Genomic DNA, 18066 nt, shown 5'->3' on the forward strand with positions numbered 1-18066 from the left:
GATTATTTTTTTGAGAGTTTATAGATGGGAAAAATGAATAATATGCTTTTTAAATTTTTATTTGTTGTTCTGATGTAATATGCATAATATCAAGGATTTCTTTTCTTTTTTTTCTGAGAATTGTACCCAGGGCTTTCTGCACTTTGTGTAATTAAGTACTCTACCATCAAACTACATCCTCAGTTTCAAGATCTACGTTAAAAAAAAGTACTTTCCAATCTAGTGTCAACTCAGTGTTTAAATAAAATAGAAAACATTTTGTATTAGCATTCCTGTGTTTTGACAGAAAAAATTTGTGTTTAGATAGTTTTGTTTCCTTACTGTGATATAAGATAAATGTTCTTCTCTTCCCAATATTCCATGCTTACTTATTGAAGACTGCTATGTGAAGGATACTGAGTTATTGATAGAACAACAGAAATTGACTAGAAAAAGAAGAAAAGAAAGAGAGAGAGAAAGAATTAGAGAAAGAGAGAAATAAAACAAGCAAACACAGGAGAAAGAGTTACAGAAGAAGAACCGTAATTTTAGTCAAAAGGTCTTATTAAATTTGCTTTCATTATTTATTTTCCATTTAACATATGCAAAAATCCTTTATTTCCATTTCTTTGGTTGTTTTGAACCCTCTCTACTGAGATACAGAACAAGGGAAGCTTGTGCCACATTCTGTCTTAATTTGTTATCATATCTATATTGTTAGTCAATGTAGTTAGACATGAGAAACCATGTAGGAGCATAAGAATTAGGGAAAAGAAAAGAAAGAACATATCTTTAGTCCCAGATGATATAATTTTCTATCTTGAAATCCCTAGAGACTCAATGTTCAAACTAACACAAGATAAGATGCGGCAAATTAACCCTCATAAATTGTTTAAAATACCAACAAGAAGATAGTATACATGCTACTATATTTTTTTTAAAAAAAATGTAAAATCAGTTTAAGAGAAACATTCAAGTACTCCTGAAAGGTAGAGAAGTGGAGTTGAACAAATGAAAAGATACTTGCTTTTCTTAGAATGGTTAAACATTTAAATATACTAGTTTATCCCTGAGCATAGTGGTGCATGCCTGTAATTCCAGCAGCTAGGGAGACTGAGGCATGAGGATTGAGAGTTCAAAGCTAGCCTCAGCAAAAGTGATGAACTAAGTACTCAGTGAGAACTTAATTCTAAATAAAATACAAAATAGGGCTGAGGATGTGACTCAGTGGTCAATTCCTGGTACCCTACAAAAATAGAGTACTTTTCCCTAAATTAACTTATACGTTTAACACAGCTTCCATATAAATATCAAAATATATTTTTTATGGTTCTAGACAAGTTTCTCAAATTTACTGAAATATCTTTATTAGCTTACTGAAGTACATTTGAAATATATATATATGTAAAATTTCATTAATTTTAACACATAAATATACCTTTGAAACTGTCACCACACTCAAGATAATAAACATTTAGTTCAACCTCAAGAGTGTTTTTTTTACATCTATCCCCAAACAATAACTGATTTATATTTTGTCTCAGCATATTATTGGCATTTCCTATTTCATGCAAATGTAATCATGTAGTATGTATTAATGTGTCCTTGGCATTTCTTCACTCATAATAGTGATTTAAATATCCATTTATGAATTCATTTTTATAGCTTATCTTTTATCTGTTGCCACAATATATCCATTTATTTGTTAATGATCATTTCGGTCATTTTAGCTATTACAAATAAATTACTATGAACTTTCATGTAGGGTTTTATGTGGACAACATATATTGATATTTCTTTTGAGCAAACACCTTCAAGTAAAAAACACGGATTGTATGATAGGTACATACCTATTTTTAAAACTTCCAAACTATATTCTGATGTGGAAAATTTATATTTTCAATAGTTATGCAAGAGAGTTACAATTGGTCTATATCATTACCCAACATTTGGTTTTATATTTTTCATTTTAATTTTAGGAATTGAAATCTGTAGGTATTAATGTCTCATTTTTTTTTTTTTTACTTTTTCTCCTAACAAATGATACCAAACTAATGATACTATGTTTTCATGTGCTTCTTGTTTATTTACTTATTTGGGAAGTGTCTGGCTAAATTTTTCTGCATGTTTTGTTACTGAGTTTTTGAGTTTTTATTATTGAATTGTACTTAACTATTTATTCTGGGTTTACTCTCTTTCTGGATTCAAGACCTCTATCACATGTGTGTTCTGCAAATATTTTATCCTAATCTCTGACTTGCTTTTCCTATTTTAAATAGTGTGTTGTTTAAATAGAAAGTTATTTAATTTTGATATTAAATTTATCATTTTTAAATTATGTGTTTCTGGAAAGCATTTATATACTTCAGAGTTACAAAATACCTACTCAGAGGTTTTTTTTTTTTTCTCTAAAATTTTTATAGTTTAGGTTTCACAATTGGGTCTCCAAACCATTTTGAGTAAATGTTTATACAAGCTTTTAAGAATCCTCAGGGGCTCTTCTTTTAAGAGTCCTCAGTGTCTGGGGATGTAGCTCAGTGTGAATGCACAAGGCTCTGGGTTTGATTCCAAGTGCTACACACACACAAACACACACACACACACACACACACACACACATAATATCCTCAGGTAGTTATTTTATTGTTGTTGTTGATCAGATTTCTTTTTTTTAAATGGGTGGGGGGATCACTGGATTTCTGATTGTCATTATTGAGACTGGTGGGCATTGTTAGGTCATATTTATAATGGTTCATGTCAACATTGTTTCTGGACATTAGAAGTAATATAAATGATCATATATAAGACATTATTATTTTTCCAGCTTTACAGAGGCACAATAGTTTTGAACTATGAAATATAAATCAGAAAAATCTACCAAATGAACTATATAGTACATCCACACACAAAAAAAAATTTGATTTTTGGAGTATTCATATCACTTATACAGTGAATAAAATAAAAGAAAAACCACAAAACGAGTAATAGATCTGTGAAGGAATATAAGTAGAAACAAATCAACCCAACTGAATTTTAAATTGATAATATAAGCACAGTGGTGGGGGAAATAGCTTTGGGTTGTAACATTAGTCGTGTTGTTTTAACACTGTTTCTTCAGGTCAAAGAAGAACAAAACCAAAACTAAACAAACACACACAAAAAAAGAAAACCTTGTCAACCAATACATAGCTTTCCTAATAGGTGTTTTGTTGTTTTTTGTTTGTTTGTTTGTTTGTTTGTTTGTTTCAAATGTTGTGGGTTAACACAGGTCTCCAATATTAGTAAAAAAAAAAAAAAAAAGAAAGCAAATGAGAGCCAAAGAAGAAGAAAGAAAATAATCAAAACAAGTGCATAACTAATCAAAACAAATGAATAAATGAACAAGAAAAATAAATTAAATAAGACCAAATTAAAATTAATAAAAACCAAACAGAAAACAAAACAAAGTCTTTATTTCTGAGATCAATAAAATCAATGTCCTTCTAAATAGACTGATCAGCAGAAGAATAAATAAATTGCCAATATAAAGAATGAGTGATGTGACATCTGCAAATTGTACACATTTAAGAATGAATAATATGAGTAATTATAAAACATGACTGAGCATGATTGAGAAATTTCTGGAATGCACATGAACATAGATAATACTGTGACGGATACAAACAACCAAAATTCACTGAAATGGAAGTGGATAACTAGGATTTCCCTCTATCTTTTTAATTGAATTACAAAATTTTCATACAAAGAAAATGAATCAGATTGTTTTTATAGTAAATCCTATTAACCAGTGAAGGAAGCAAAACTACCAACTCTACAAATGCAGTTCCAAAAACTTGGAAAAAGACTTCCTACCAAGTTCTATGAAGCTAGAATGCCCCTGATATGTAAACCTTATAAAGACATCACATGAGGGAAAACTGTAAGCAAACCTCTGTCTTGAATAGATGTAAAATTCTAAACAAAACAGATCTAATATGTTAAGGAGAAATATGTTATGTCAAAGTGTAGTTTATTCCAAGGAGTTAATATTGGTCTAACTTTCTTTATTTTTTTTGAATATCAACATAATTGATAATAGTTTTAAAAACTTTAAAAAATTCAATAACAAAAAAGATAAAACTCAGCATTATTTTCTGATCTAATTGAAAAAGCTCTTAATGAACTAGAGAAATTTTTATTCTGAAAAATAAAAAAAACATAGAGTGAATGTCATATTTAATTATGAATGACTGAATGATTTCTCCCTGAGACTAAAAGCAAAAATATAAGCATTCTTCACTCCAATCAACTAATTTGCTGGAGATTCCAAGCATTTCAGTAAGTAAAATAAAAAATAAAAGATACAAATGTTGGAAATGAAGAAGTATAACTATAGAAAAATCTACTGAAATCCTCAAAACCACTGTTGGAAATAATGGGTACATTTAGCAAAACTTCAGGGTATTAACATACAAAAATAAATTGTGTTTCTACATACTAACAAGAAACCACTAAAACTTAATATAAAAATAAATCTATTTATGGGAGCATTAACACATGGGAACTATTTAGGTATATAGCTGACAAAACATGTGTTAAAAACTTTCTATACTGAAAAGACAAAATATTGCTGAGAATAGATGTCAAAAAAAAGGTATGGTGTGCCATGTTCGTGTATTCTTATTACAATGCTCTTCAAATTGATCTTAACATTCACTATGATCACTAAACCTACCCAATGTGAAAACCTATTATAAAGTTGCTGTCATAAAGACAGGAGTTTGGCATCAAGATTCACAAGTAGACAACAGAAAAGAACAGACGGTGTACAATTTGATCCACACATATATGGACAACCAATGTTTTACAATAGCCCAAAGGCATCTTAGTGATCAAAAGGTAGTCTTTTCAACAAGTATTATTAGAACCAATTCAGTGATGCAAAAATTAAACTTTGATCCATACTTGACACACACATGATGGATAGAATACCTAAATGTATAACCTGAAACTGAAGTTTTTCGAAGAAAGCTTTCATAAAAATTTCTGTGATCCAGGTTTGGATATAACAATCAAGGCACAACCCTTAAAAAACATAATGATAAATTGGGCTTCATTAAAATCTTGAATTTTTATCACTCAAAAGGCATTCAAAGGGGAATGAAGGGCTGGGGATGTGGCTCAAGCGGTAGCGCGCTCGCCTGGCAAGCGTGCGGCCCGGGTTCGATCCTCAGCACCACATACCAACAAAAGATGTTGTGTCTGCCGAGAACTAAAAAATAAATATTAACAATTCTCTCTCTCTCTCTCTCTCTCCTCTCTCACTCTCTCTTAAAAAAAAAAAGGGAATTAAAACAAGCCATGGACAGTGATAAAATATTTCACATCACTTAACTGACAAGTAACATATTCAGAATATATAAAGATATTAAGAGCTATTGAGACTACATTAAAAAAAAACTTTAGAAAAGGAGAAAACTGGACAGACATTTTACTAAAAAAATATATAACAGTTAGAAAAGATGTTCAACATTATTACTGTTTAGAGAAATGCAAATTAAATCACACAATAAAATACCACTATATATTTTATTAGGTAATCAAAATAATAATAGTTCAAGAATGATCTCATGAAATGTTGCTGAAACAATGAACTCAAAACAATTATTCTAAGTAAAATAAGGACCATACAGAAGTTCAATAACTGAATGACTTGATTTGCATAAAATTCTTGCAAATGAAACTAACCTATAGTAAAAGATAACATGGAAGTGTAGGAGGAAGGAATTGCCAAGGAACAAGAGTAAACATTAAAATATGATGGCTACATTCTCTATGCAGATAGTAATGATGATGTAGTTACTGTGTACATATGTCAGTATTTATCCAATTATACCCTTTAAATATGTAGAGTTTGGTGTACGTCTATTATGCCTCAATAAAGTATTAATAAAATAAGAAAGAAATGGAGGAGAATTATAGCAGCTGAGTTGGTCAGTTCCTCTAAGCAAGCGTAGCTTTTAAACTCTTGTTTTTATAGGGAATATTGAGAACTGGGTGGAATGCATGGTGCACTATCTTTTAATATGTTTTTGTATGCAAGATTTGCCAGCATTTCATTAAGAATTTTTGCATCTATCTTTATCAGGGATATTGTTCTGAAGTTTTCTTTCCTTGATGTGTTGTTGTCTCATTTTGCTATGAGGGTAATACTAGCTTCATAGAATAATAATTTGAATTGGTTAAGTTCTTCTTTGAAGGTCTGGTAGCACTTCGCCATCTGGTCCTGGGCTTTTCTTTGTTGTCAGGCTTTTAATGGTGTCTTCAATTTCATTGCTTGAAATTCATTGGTTTAAAAAATCTTACAAAGACACAAAAATTACTTTTAACTTTACTTGGATATCTTGAAATTTTAGATTATTTTAAAAGTTTTATACTTAGCAAAAGCAGTCTGGTTTCTCTGTTTCAATGTGCATTAATGTAGAAAGGAGGTCTGAGAAAGACATGCTGAGAAAAATCAATTATCACCACTGTTATGAAACAGAGTACAGGGAAAAAACAACAAAAAGTATACAATGTTCTTATGAAAAGATAGGAACTGTGCTAGGGTCCTTGCAGGTGTAATGCTATTTATTGTTCTTTAGGCAATGGTATTTACATCTCCGTATTCTAGAGATTTGGAAAAATAAAATATTTTTTCCTAGTCACCTAGCAATAATGAAGTTGACCTGGGATTTGAATCTAGAAATAAAATGTCACATCACAATTTAAGTGCTTAAAGATAGAAGTAATTATTGCATTAAACTTAAATTTCTGATTGTATGATGTATGAGTTCAACTAGTCAGACTATTATCTCCAGCTTTTACAGAGGAACACATGAAACACAAATTATTGAAAACACAGCAGAGTGATCAGCAGAGAAGACTCTAGGGTTTTTCTTGCAAACCTTTTCATAGTTTGGGAATTTGAGTAACTCTGACCACTACACTTAATCATGAAATCCACCTAATGTAGATCAATCATAGTGCTCTGCTACCCTGGCCCTAGTGTTGGAACTGATGAGTTTAATTTAAGCTATTCTATTACTTTGCCAAGATTCTTCACATTAAATCAAAGGAAGACAATCACCTGATCTTGCAACAGTTGTTAATAATACCCCTAAGGTCTGCAATCCAGTGACTTCATATTTATTTTAAAGTTGCTAACCTACTATGAGTGACATATAACTCATCAGAATATGTTGTGGTTCACTAAAACCTGTTAATCGCACTGTGCTGTGAACCACCCATATCATCTAGAAGCTTGTAAGAAACAAAGATTCCAAACTCCATTCAGAGGAGCTTGATCAGAATGTGCATTTTGAGAAGTCCTTGGCTTATCATGATGGTCCAAGCTTTATGACTAATTAGTAAGTTTAGAGTTGACAGGAATCTACTTGAATGGAAATTAGACAATTGGGGAAATTATCAGTGGTAATAATTATCAGCTCTTTTCTCAAGAGCTTATTCTCAGAGAAATGAAAATCCTTGGAGAATATTTGTCCCCTTAATGCTTGTTACATGGCAAATCTAAACTCTGTACATAAACTCTTCATGGCACATCAATCTGGAGTTTGTAAAAGGTGACTTTGAAGCCAGTCTGAAGCTGGGAAGCACAAACTGAAAAGTTAAACTTGGAAGTGCTGACAGGTTTGTGGACAAGCTTCAAAGCACCTGAGAGACTGCAGCATGCTGGGTTCCAGAGACTGCAAACATCAAGCTAGTGCTCTTTTCTTCCAAGTCAAAGAGGACACTGGAAATCAAAGTTGGCATTGAGGTTTCAGGCAGAAGAGAGGTGAGTGTGATCATTCACCTGTATTTGGAGACTCCTTGGTCTGGGAGTAAGTGCTGTGAACATTTAGGAATATATTCCCCAATAATTAAACTCATTTATTTAATTATTCATATTTTCACAAAATGCTTTTTTATCTTCCTATGATATGCCAGATGTGTGTTAGTCAGGAAATGAGGGAGAATAACTCTGATCATTATCTAGCATATAATGTAGTTCACAGTTTTAAAAAATGTGCTGTTTATCTCCAGGTGTGGCGCCTGTAGTCCTGGCTCTAGGGAGGCTGAGAATCACTTGAGTCCATGAATTGGAGCATCTTGTGTAACAGTGAGACCTTGTCTAATTCAAAATAAATAAGTAAGTAAATAAATGCTGTTTAGAAATTATAACATTCTGAGCATTAATAGGAAAGCCTGCTCAATTACAAGAAATTGAAGAATGTTTCTATCATGACTACAATTTTGAGTTATCATAACTGATTTGATAGTTCCATTTATTTTATTTTATTTTATTTTATTTTATTTTTGAAGAGTTAAAATGTCTAAACATCATCCTCAAAGATGCTGATTTAATACATCTAGTATAAGGAGAGCAAGGTATAAGGATTAAAGAAGTAAAACATCCAGAACCTCTCTGTGTTAAGAAAATTTTGAAAGTTGACAAATAGAGTTTGAGAATATTTTTAAAAGTTCCAAAACTATTAAGGACACATTTAGAATAGAATTCAAATGTCAATTATTAGAATGAGAAAGGAAGGGGAGGTACCAGTTTAATTCAAGTACCTTCACATGTGATGTGGAATGTTGGTATGATATTCAAAGTTGTTAGTTCTAGAGACACCAATATGAGCAAATTTTAGAGCTACAGACATAATCTTCAGGAGAACTGGAAAAAAATTATTTACTTGAGCTTTTCTACAGAGAATAAGTTGTCTCTGGAGAACAAGGCTAAGAACACAGGGAACTTCTACTTTTATTTGTACACACATTTACGTATTTTTTAAAAAAAATTTGTAATTGTAGATGGACAGCATGCCTTTATTTTATTTGTTTCATTTTTATGTGGTGCTAAGGATTGAAACCCAGTGCCTCACACATGCTAGGCAAATGCTCTGCCACTTAGCTACCCCAGCTGTATATTTTTTTTTAAAGAGAGAGAGGAGAGAGAGAGAGAGAGAGAGAGAGAGAGAGAGAGAGAGAGAGAGAGAGAGAGAGAATTTTTTAATATTTATTTTTCAGTTCTCGGCAGACACAACATCTTTGTTTGTATGTGGTGCTGAGGATCCAACCCGGGCTGCACATATGCCAGGCGAGCGCGCTACCGCTTGAGCCACATCCCCAGCCCTCCAGCTGTATATTTTTATATTCATAATTTTTAGTTAATACCACAATCTTCCAACAATCTCTGACTCTGAGGATGAATCATACTGAGAAGCCCCTCAATTAATAGTCTTTGTGCTCAAAGATGTTGTATGTGTGTGTAAAGCAATCAATCCTATAATCAAGCCTTATCCACGACCATATTATGAGACCCTGTGCCACCAGCCTTTATGGAATAAAAAACTCTGTTCATGTCAAGTCAATATTGAGTAACTGTAATATTGGCTTTAACATAAGAGTTCCTAAAGCGAGACGAGTTGGATGCTACAAAGCTGGGTATTCACTGATCCTATATGTGGATGTTCCATGGGGACAGATTCGGGGAGAAAGGATATAAGGCATGAACTTGAAATATCACAACAACACAATTAGTGAATCAGAGTTAATTGAATCATGTATACTGTGAAATCTCATGACCAGACAACTGATTATTTTTAAATTCCATTGGAAATGTTATACAAACTGACCACATTCTGTATTATGAATAAAACCTCAGCAACTTACAATTACTTATATAATTCAGAGTATATTCAGTGACCAAAATGAAATCAAGAAAGACATTTTTAAAAAGAAATAGAAAAAAAACCCTGTAGACATCTATAAAAATTTGTGTCTGTTCCATTTACATGAAAAAATGAAACAGAAATTATAGAATATTTTAAACTGATAAGTCATAAGTTTGATGTGTTAAAATTTGTGAGATACTGCTAAAGTGAGGCTTTGAGGTAAACTCATAAGTAAAATACATAGAAAATAAAATCATAAAGATTATTAATAAAATAATTTAGAAAATATAAATAATTTAAATAAAAATATAACTCATAAAATCAATATTGCAAAAGTTTATTTTAATTGAGTAGTAAGACTGATAAGCTTTGATCACGACAAAAATAGAAGAATCTTAACTTACTTGTTTCCAGAATGAAGAAATAGGAATCACTGTGTAGTCTACAAATTCTTTTTTTTTAATCTTAAAAAAATCATTATGAAAAACATAATGCAATGCATTGTATAATTTGTAAGGTAAATAATTTTTTATTTCAACTTAGGAAAGTTGAGAAGAAGGATAAAATCTGAAGAAATGATACTTATTAAATAAATTCAATCCTTTATTAAAAATTTGCACACAGAGAACCACAGGTCTAGACTGCTACATCAGTGAATATGTCTATTTTGAAATCCATTCCCAAAGGTGAAAATGTTAATACAGTTCATTTTATTTCCTATGTTTATGGTTTGCACCTTTTTAATGCTTGGTAGTAATGCTTTTTAGTGACTAATAGTATTCCATTCTATACATATACCACAATTCATCCATCAATACATCTTGAATTAACATTTAGGTCATTGCTAATTTTTGATTGGTGTGAATTAAATTGCCAAGAACTCTTTGTTCAAGAGTTTGCAAAGACAATTGTTTTATATATTTCTTAAGTAAACATTGAGAAGCAGAGTTGTTAGATTATATAATTATTTTCTTTTTAAATTTACAAGAACATGCCAAGATGTTTTCCAAAACTGACTTTGTATGAAAAGCACTGTTCTTCCTCAGAAAAACTTGGTATATCCAGCTGATTTCATTTTGTTTTTGATGTTTTCCATTTACCTGGATTTGTAGTGCTTCTTTATTATGGTGTGGATTTATTCCATTGATGATAAAGTACAGTGGATATATTTCATACCCTCTTTATCTAGTTATATATATTTTCCTATATCTGTTCATATTTCACTTTTTTTACTGCTTCTTTATTATGGTGTGGATTTATTCCATTGATGATAAAGTACAATGGATATATTTCATACTCTCTTTATCTAGTTATATATATTTTCCTATATCTGTTCATATTTCACTTTTTTTTTTTACATTTGGTTATCTTTTGTTATGGTTTAGATGTGAGATGTCCCCCCAAAGCTCATGTGTGATACCATGCAAAAACAAAAAAAAGTTTAGAGGTTTATATAAGAGCCTGAATCTAATCAGTGCATTAATCCCCAGATAGGAATTAACTAGGTGTTGACCGTAGGCCGATAGGGTGTCACAGGAGGAGGTGGTCCCTGGGGGTTTGCTTTTAGGGTATGGATTTTATACTCATTGAGCAGAGATCTCTCTGCTTATGTTGTCCTGAGCTGCTTTCCTCTTCTGCACCCTTTCACCTTGATGTTCTGCCTCACCTCTAGCACAGAGCAATGGAGTTGGCTGTCTTTGGGTAGAGACCTGTGAAACTGTGAGCCCCCAGATAAACTTTTTCTCCTCTAATTGTTTTAGTTAGTTTTTTTTTTTTGATAGCAGCAATGCCAAAGCTGACTAAAACATCTTTATAATAAAAATTATACATTATTTATATATTTTAGGAAAAATTCTTTTTCCAGACATATGTATTACCTTGAGCTTGCCTTTTCATTTTCTTGACAGTATCTTTAATTTTGTTTTAAATGTTGATGAAATACAATTGAATTATTTCTTATGAGGTTTTGTGGGGTTTTTTGTTTGTTTGTTTCTGTAATTTATGTGCATATATATTCTTTCTAAGAAATTGTGAGCTGTTTTAAGATCTCCAGAATTTTCTTCTGTGTGTTTTTTTTTTTTAACTGGATGCTTTATAGTTCAGCTTTTATCTTCGATCTGGTTCATTTCAGATTGATTTTGCTCTGAAACATGTTGAGATTTTTAGATTTTCCATATTTCTCATTTTTTTGTAATTCAATTCCAATCCATTTGGAATTTTACTTTTGGTGTATGTAAAATAGCAAATGTGAGAAATAGAAAGTCTATTGATCCATTTTCAGTATATAATCTTAATTGGATCTAATTGTAGCCATTTTAATTCTAGCCCTTCTTTTTGATCACCCCAATTTTAAAATTAGCCAATTGCATAGATCATAACCCTGAGCTACAATGAAGGGCAGCGCTAAGTTAGGGATGTGAACAGACAGACTGCCCCCCCCCCCCCCCCCCGCAGGCAGCTTGTTTGCCAGGTTCTGGTAGTACACCCTTCGGGCGCGGGTAAATGTCTTCCTTGCCCAGCCACTTTCCTGCACACGTTTCATTTCTTGTGGCACCTCAGTATTTCTAACAGTTTAAGTCACCTATTTATTATTCAAGAAGAAAAGGGATAAATTTTTAAATTCTATAATTCTGAATTTTGTGCACCTGCTTTGTACTTGCTTCTAATTCACAGAAGTTGAAGGACTAGAAAGGAAAAAATGAGATTCTGAGGTAGCTGATTCTAAAATTTGAAATCAGAAATTATCACTTATTTTCCAATTGGTAGACTTAAAAGTCTCCACCAGTTTTATTACAAGGTAGGTAATATTGTTCTCTCTTACGAATTTGAAATCCACAGCATGAAGACATCATCTTACTTGCTCAAAGGATGTCAGGTGGTAAGTGTGTGAACAAAGGACTTTGACCCTAAGGCCTGGCCATTTAACCTCTAGTCATCTGCTTCCCTCAAAGGAAAGCAAAGGTATTTGGTCCCTGAATCATTAAATAGCTAACTGTGAGACACTCCACTTGGTGATACACACGGTAGACTTTATAGATCATGCTTCATCTTAATATATTTGAAACCCTCAATATTTTGTGTGGAAACCTTATTTGTTGATACTATGTTAAAAATAATTGAAAACTCAGGTAGGTTCACCCCTACCTGAAATTAGTTTTAGGTTATTAAACGCCATAGCAGTCAAGCAGGGCTTATTCTTTTCAAAATGTTACTTTCCCAGCTTCACTTATTCACAGTTGCTTCTCTAAATACATTTCCAGGTCTTAACCTAGAAATTGAAACATTGAAATTATACACTTGGAAGGTTTTCAATTATTATGAACATAAGTTAAATATTTTATATAAAATAATTATTGTGTTTGAAAGAAAGTTTAAAATATTGAATTGTAACAAATTTTATTTAAACAAATTCATCCAGAGTGAAATAATCACATAGAAATCAAGGAGCACCCTCCTGCACAAAGAGAATAGCAATCAACTACATCCATCAACCATGTTTTTCTGTCTCCTTCAGAAATTAAACAGAGGACATGGCAACAGGAAATCACTCCACAGTAGCTGAGTTTCTCCTCGCTGGGTTAACTGACAAACCAGAGCTCCAGCTACCCCTCTTCCTTCTCTTCCTAGGAGTCTATGTGCTCACAGTGGCAGGGAACCTGGGCATGATCACACTAATTGGGCTCAGTTCTCACCTGCACATCCCCATGTACTATTTTGTCAGCAGTCTGTCCTTGATTGATTTGTGCCATTCTACTGTGATCATCCCCAAAATGCTGGTGAACTTTGTGACAGAGAAGAACATCATCTCCTACCCTGAATGCATGACTCAGCTCTATTTCTTTCTCATTTTTGCCATCTCAGAGTGTTACATGTTGGCTGTAATGGCCTATGACCGCTATGTGGCCATCTGTAGCCCACTGCTTTACCATGTCATCATGTCCTACCAGACCTGCCTTTCCTTGATTTTAGGGGTGTATATTATAGGTGCAGTTTGTGCATCAGCTCATACAGGTTGCATGATTAGGATTCATTTCTGCAAAATGGATGTGATCAACCATTATTTCTGTGATCTTATATCTATTCTAAAACTCTCCTGTTCTAGCACTTACATCAATGAATTACTGATTCTAGTCTTTAGTGGCATTAATATCCTTGCCCCCAGTATGACCATACTTAGTTCCTACATCTTCATCATAGCCAGCATCCTGCGCATTCGCACCACTGAGGGCAGAGCCAAAGCCTTCAGCACGTGCAGCTCCCACATCTCTGCTGTTGCTCTCTTCTTTGGATCTGCTGCATTCATGTACCTGCAGCCATCAGCAGTCAGCTCCATGGACCAAGGAAAAGTGTCCTCTGTGTTTTACACCATTATTGTGCCCATGCTGAACCCTCTGATCTATAGCCTGAGGAACAAAGATGTCAATGTCGCCCTGAAGAAAATGCTGGAGAAAAGAAAATTTCTGTGAGGAGAAATAACATGAAGAATATTTATTATATCTAAATCTTTGGCTATTACATTATACAAATTGATATATTTCATCAGTCTATCTATCATTATTCTCCTTCTATGAACTTAATTTATTTTTTCTGTGACCTTATTAATGTCATTTATCTTTAGGTTTTTCTCTCATAAGTATCACTGAGACACAAATTAGTAAAATACAATGCCATGTATACATGAAACCACCCATCCATCTCCATTACCTTCTCCATTTTTCCCATTTGTTTGATGAAAAACATAATCCTCAGCATAATTGAAACACCATCCTCCAAATGTGATTACCAATCTATTTTCCTCTAGGCACTCAAAAAATCACACAAATCATATCAATAGTATGTATGTTATCTTTAGCATTTGCATATATTCCACCTAAAAAGTTTTTTTCTACCATATTCGATTCATGCATTTTCTTTTGAGAATTTTTCTTCTACTATTTTCCTTAAAAAAATAAAACCTAATCAAAAATTAAAATATGAATTATAGATCCATGTCCATATTGTGATTATGCCCAATCCAATATACCTTGCTTTATTGTTTATTATTCTAGTTTTAGAATAACTGCCTGCTATTGTCCAGTTCTTCACTGGACTATAACCTCCAAGAAGGTAGTGCTCTGCATATATTACTCAGGCTTCAGCTTCAGTAGCTAGATCCCTAGTAACCCCTTGATAATCTTCTCCTATAAAATATTTATATGAAAGTCAATATATATCCTGTATAGTTGTTACTCATGAACCCATTCAAGTACTACACCCCACTTTTTGTTGTTAAGTCAAATATATTATGCCTAAGTTTTCAAGAATATTCAAGATATTTGGTATCATCCTTAGTTATTTCTAAACACCAATTTAGAAATATTCGTCTTGAGTTACTTATGCAATAAATCTTAGCACCATTGTGAATTCTAGATTACTAAGTCCTTAGATCCCATTGATAACCAAGAATTCTCCCAAGCAAGTCTAATTTATTCTTGAATTCAGACATGCACATGAGACACACATTTTCAATAGACTTGAAATCCAATGAGCCAACATGATAAATCATGTGGCAGAGTGATGTCTGAGACCCAAACAACACAGTGTATACTACTATACCCACTGCAGGAAACAAAACCACCCACACAGGCAAGAAGAAATTCCTGTTCTCTCTAGACTTAAGAGGGAGGGTACTAACTAAGTAAAAATAAAACCTTTGTTTGCTGTATCCAAGGATTATTATATTTATCTTCTTTCCCATTTTCTTTTTGTCTTTTGAGGGATGATAGAAGTGATTAAGTTTCTCTGCTTGTCTTCCAGCTTACCTAAAATGCAGCCTGTTTTTATCTATATCTTTGTTCACAGACCTTTACGTATTCAATTTGTATTATGTTGAAACCCTCAGCTGGAGGGAAGATAGGAGAATAAGTCTGACATATAAAAGGCAGTTTCCTGGCCATTCTAAAACTAACACAGTGCACTAATAATATAAACTATATCAGGAGCTTCATTATCCATGGACTTTATCTCTGAGTCATCAAAACTCCTGGTGTGAATCCCTTAATCCTATTTAAGATTGAGTTAAATGATTTCTCTAAACAAAACCAAACTATTGGTTTACTTGTTATTACAAATGTATGTCCAGATAACTAATGCAAAATGTGTCAAAATGATAGAGAAAAGTAGACTTTAAAGACTAAAAGAACTTAAACATCATTTCTTAAGAGAATACATTTTTGATACTTGAACTAAATTACTTTATACACCGTCCCTCTCCTCTTGCTTTTAGATTACTGCCGCCTTTTCTTTTAATTAGTTATACATGACAGTAGAATACAGTTTGATACATCATATATAATGGAATATAATTTCTGATTGTTCTGGTTATACATGATGTAGAATCACACAAGTTGTATAGTTTTTATTATTTATTTCAATTGACAAAAAAGTATGTATTTACTGTATATAACTTGATGCTTTGATATGTATGCACATTACAGAATGGCTAAATGAAGCTAATAAACATAGTCTCTGTCTCACATGTTTATAATTTCCATGATGAGAACATCTAAAAATCTACTTTCTATTTTTATTGGTTCTTTTTAGTTATACATAACAATACAATGCATTTTGATATAATTATACAAACATGGAATATATTTTATGATAATTAGGACCCAATTCTTATAGATGTCCACAATGGTGGGATTCACTGGGTTATTTTCATATGTGTACACAGGAAAATTATGTCAAATTCATTTCACACCACTGTCTTTCCTTTCCTATGCCTGCTCCGTGTATACAACATTTTGGTATTAACTGTAGTCATTTTGCTGCAAAACAGGTCTCCCAACTCAGGATATGGTTGTGTAACAACTGCTCAGACTCAAGACTCAGTTAACTGAGGTGCAAGCTGATTGGTTTTTTTTTTTATTTTTTTCTTCTGTAAATTGCTTGCTTGCTAACTGGAAAATTCCAGCCCTGCATAGGTCCCACTAATATTGTTTTAACTTCTGTGATTGACTTGCTTGCAAGAGTTTCTCTCTTCTTAAAAAGATCCCCATAATTCCATACCTATATATTTACCTATGGGAAATGAAAGCATATGTTTATAAAAATACTTGTACAAGAATATTCACAGTTTATTTGTAGTAGTGTAATACATATGTTCCTTGATGTGTTATATTCACACTTATGTTTTTTTGATGTTGTGATGGTATGAAAGAAATTTGCATTCAGTAGAAACCATGCTTTGAATTTTGCATTATCATCTTTTCCAGACCCGCAGACATGTAGTATGACATTCATGATGCTAGGCAATGTCAGAAAACTGCAGCTCCCAGTTATCTATATAATCATAAAGGGATACAAGCAATACTTCTTGGTGTGCTGTGCTGCTAAGCTAGGATGGTCAGTAGCTTAGGTATACCAAATACTGTGTTTTTTTACAATATTGTCAATTTGTTATGAGTATATCAGATGTAACCCCATGGTAAGCCAAAGAGTATCTCTAACTGGAAATGACACAAATGTCTATCACTATAAAACACTTGTAGCCACAAGTGCCCATTGCATTGCCCATCCAATGTAATGCTACTCGTTAATCAAAGCAATTAACAACTGATACATGTGCAGCAACACAAGGGAATTTCAAAAAAGTACCTCTATACAATCTGTTAATATAAAACCATAGAAAATGCAAACAAATCACCAGGCTTGGTGGCACATGCTTTGTAATCCCAGCAGCTCAGGAGGCTGAGGCAGGAGGATGGCGCGTTTAAAGCCAGCCTCAGCAAAAACGAGGCACTAAGCAACTCGGTGAGACCCTGTGTAAATAAAATACACAAAATAAGGCCGGGGATATGGCTCAGTGTTCAAGTGCCTCTGAGTTCAATCCCCAGCACCACCCAAAAATAGAAAATACAAACAAATCTATATTGACAGAAAGCAGATAATTGTGTACCTTTGAACAGAAATGATAGATTGTCAAGTGGCAGATTACCGTCTATTAATGGTGATTATGTTCATTAGTTTTATTTGTACTGATGATTTCATGTTATATGTGCTTATGTATACTGACTTACACAAGTGATGATGGTTTTTTGTATGTGTATATACACACCACATATATACATATATATAAATTTATGTTTACGCAAATACACAACTTACCAAGACACCAATAGGTCTCCTACACACTATTCTATACATGCCAGAGACAATAGTATCTCTGACTTACCAATCTTTTATTTGTACTCTAAAAATTCTCAAAAAGAATTTTAAGATTTTATAATTTATAATTTTAAGATTTTCTTCAAAAACAATAATAAAGTCCTTATCTGGGGATATAGATCATTGGTAAAGGGTTTGTGTGAGGTGGTAAAAGTGACATCCAACACAAGATAAAACTAACAAT

The 18066-nt window shown here is 32.7% G+C and overlaps 1 protein-coding gene across 1 annotated transcript; it reads left to right on the forward strand.

Annotated features, from left to right (window-relative positions):
* Positions 1–13140: 13140 nt before the first annotated feature.
* Positions 13141–14140, forward strand: LOC113176406 (olfactory receptor 8G5-like). Its single transcript, XM_026380890.2, has one exon. It carries the CDS (start codon positions 13205–13207, stop codon positions 14138–14140), a length of 936 nt encoding a protein of 311 aa, XP_026236675.2. The 5' UTR covers positions 13141–13204.
* Positions 14141–18066: the final 3926 nt, after the last annotated feature.

The sequence above is a fragment of the Urocitellus parryii genome, chromosome 4 (assembly GCF_045843805.1).
Source record: "Urocitellus parryii isolate mUroPar1 chromosome 4, mUroPar1.hap1, whole genome shotgun sequence".
NCBI lineage: Eukaryota > Metazoa > Chordata > Mammalia > Rodentia > Sciuridae > Urocitellus > Urocitellus parryii.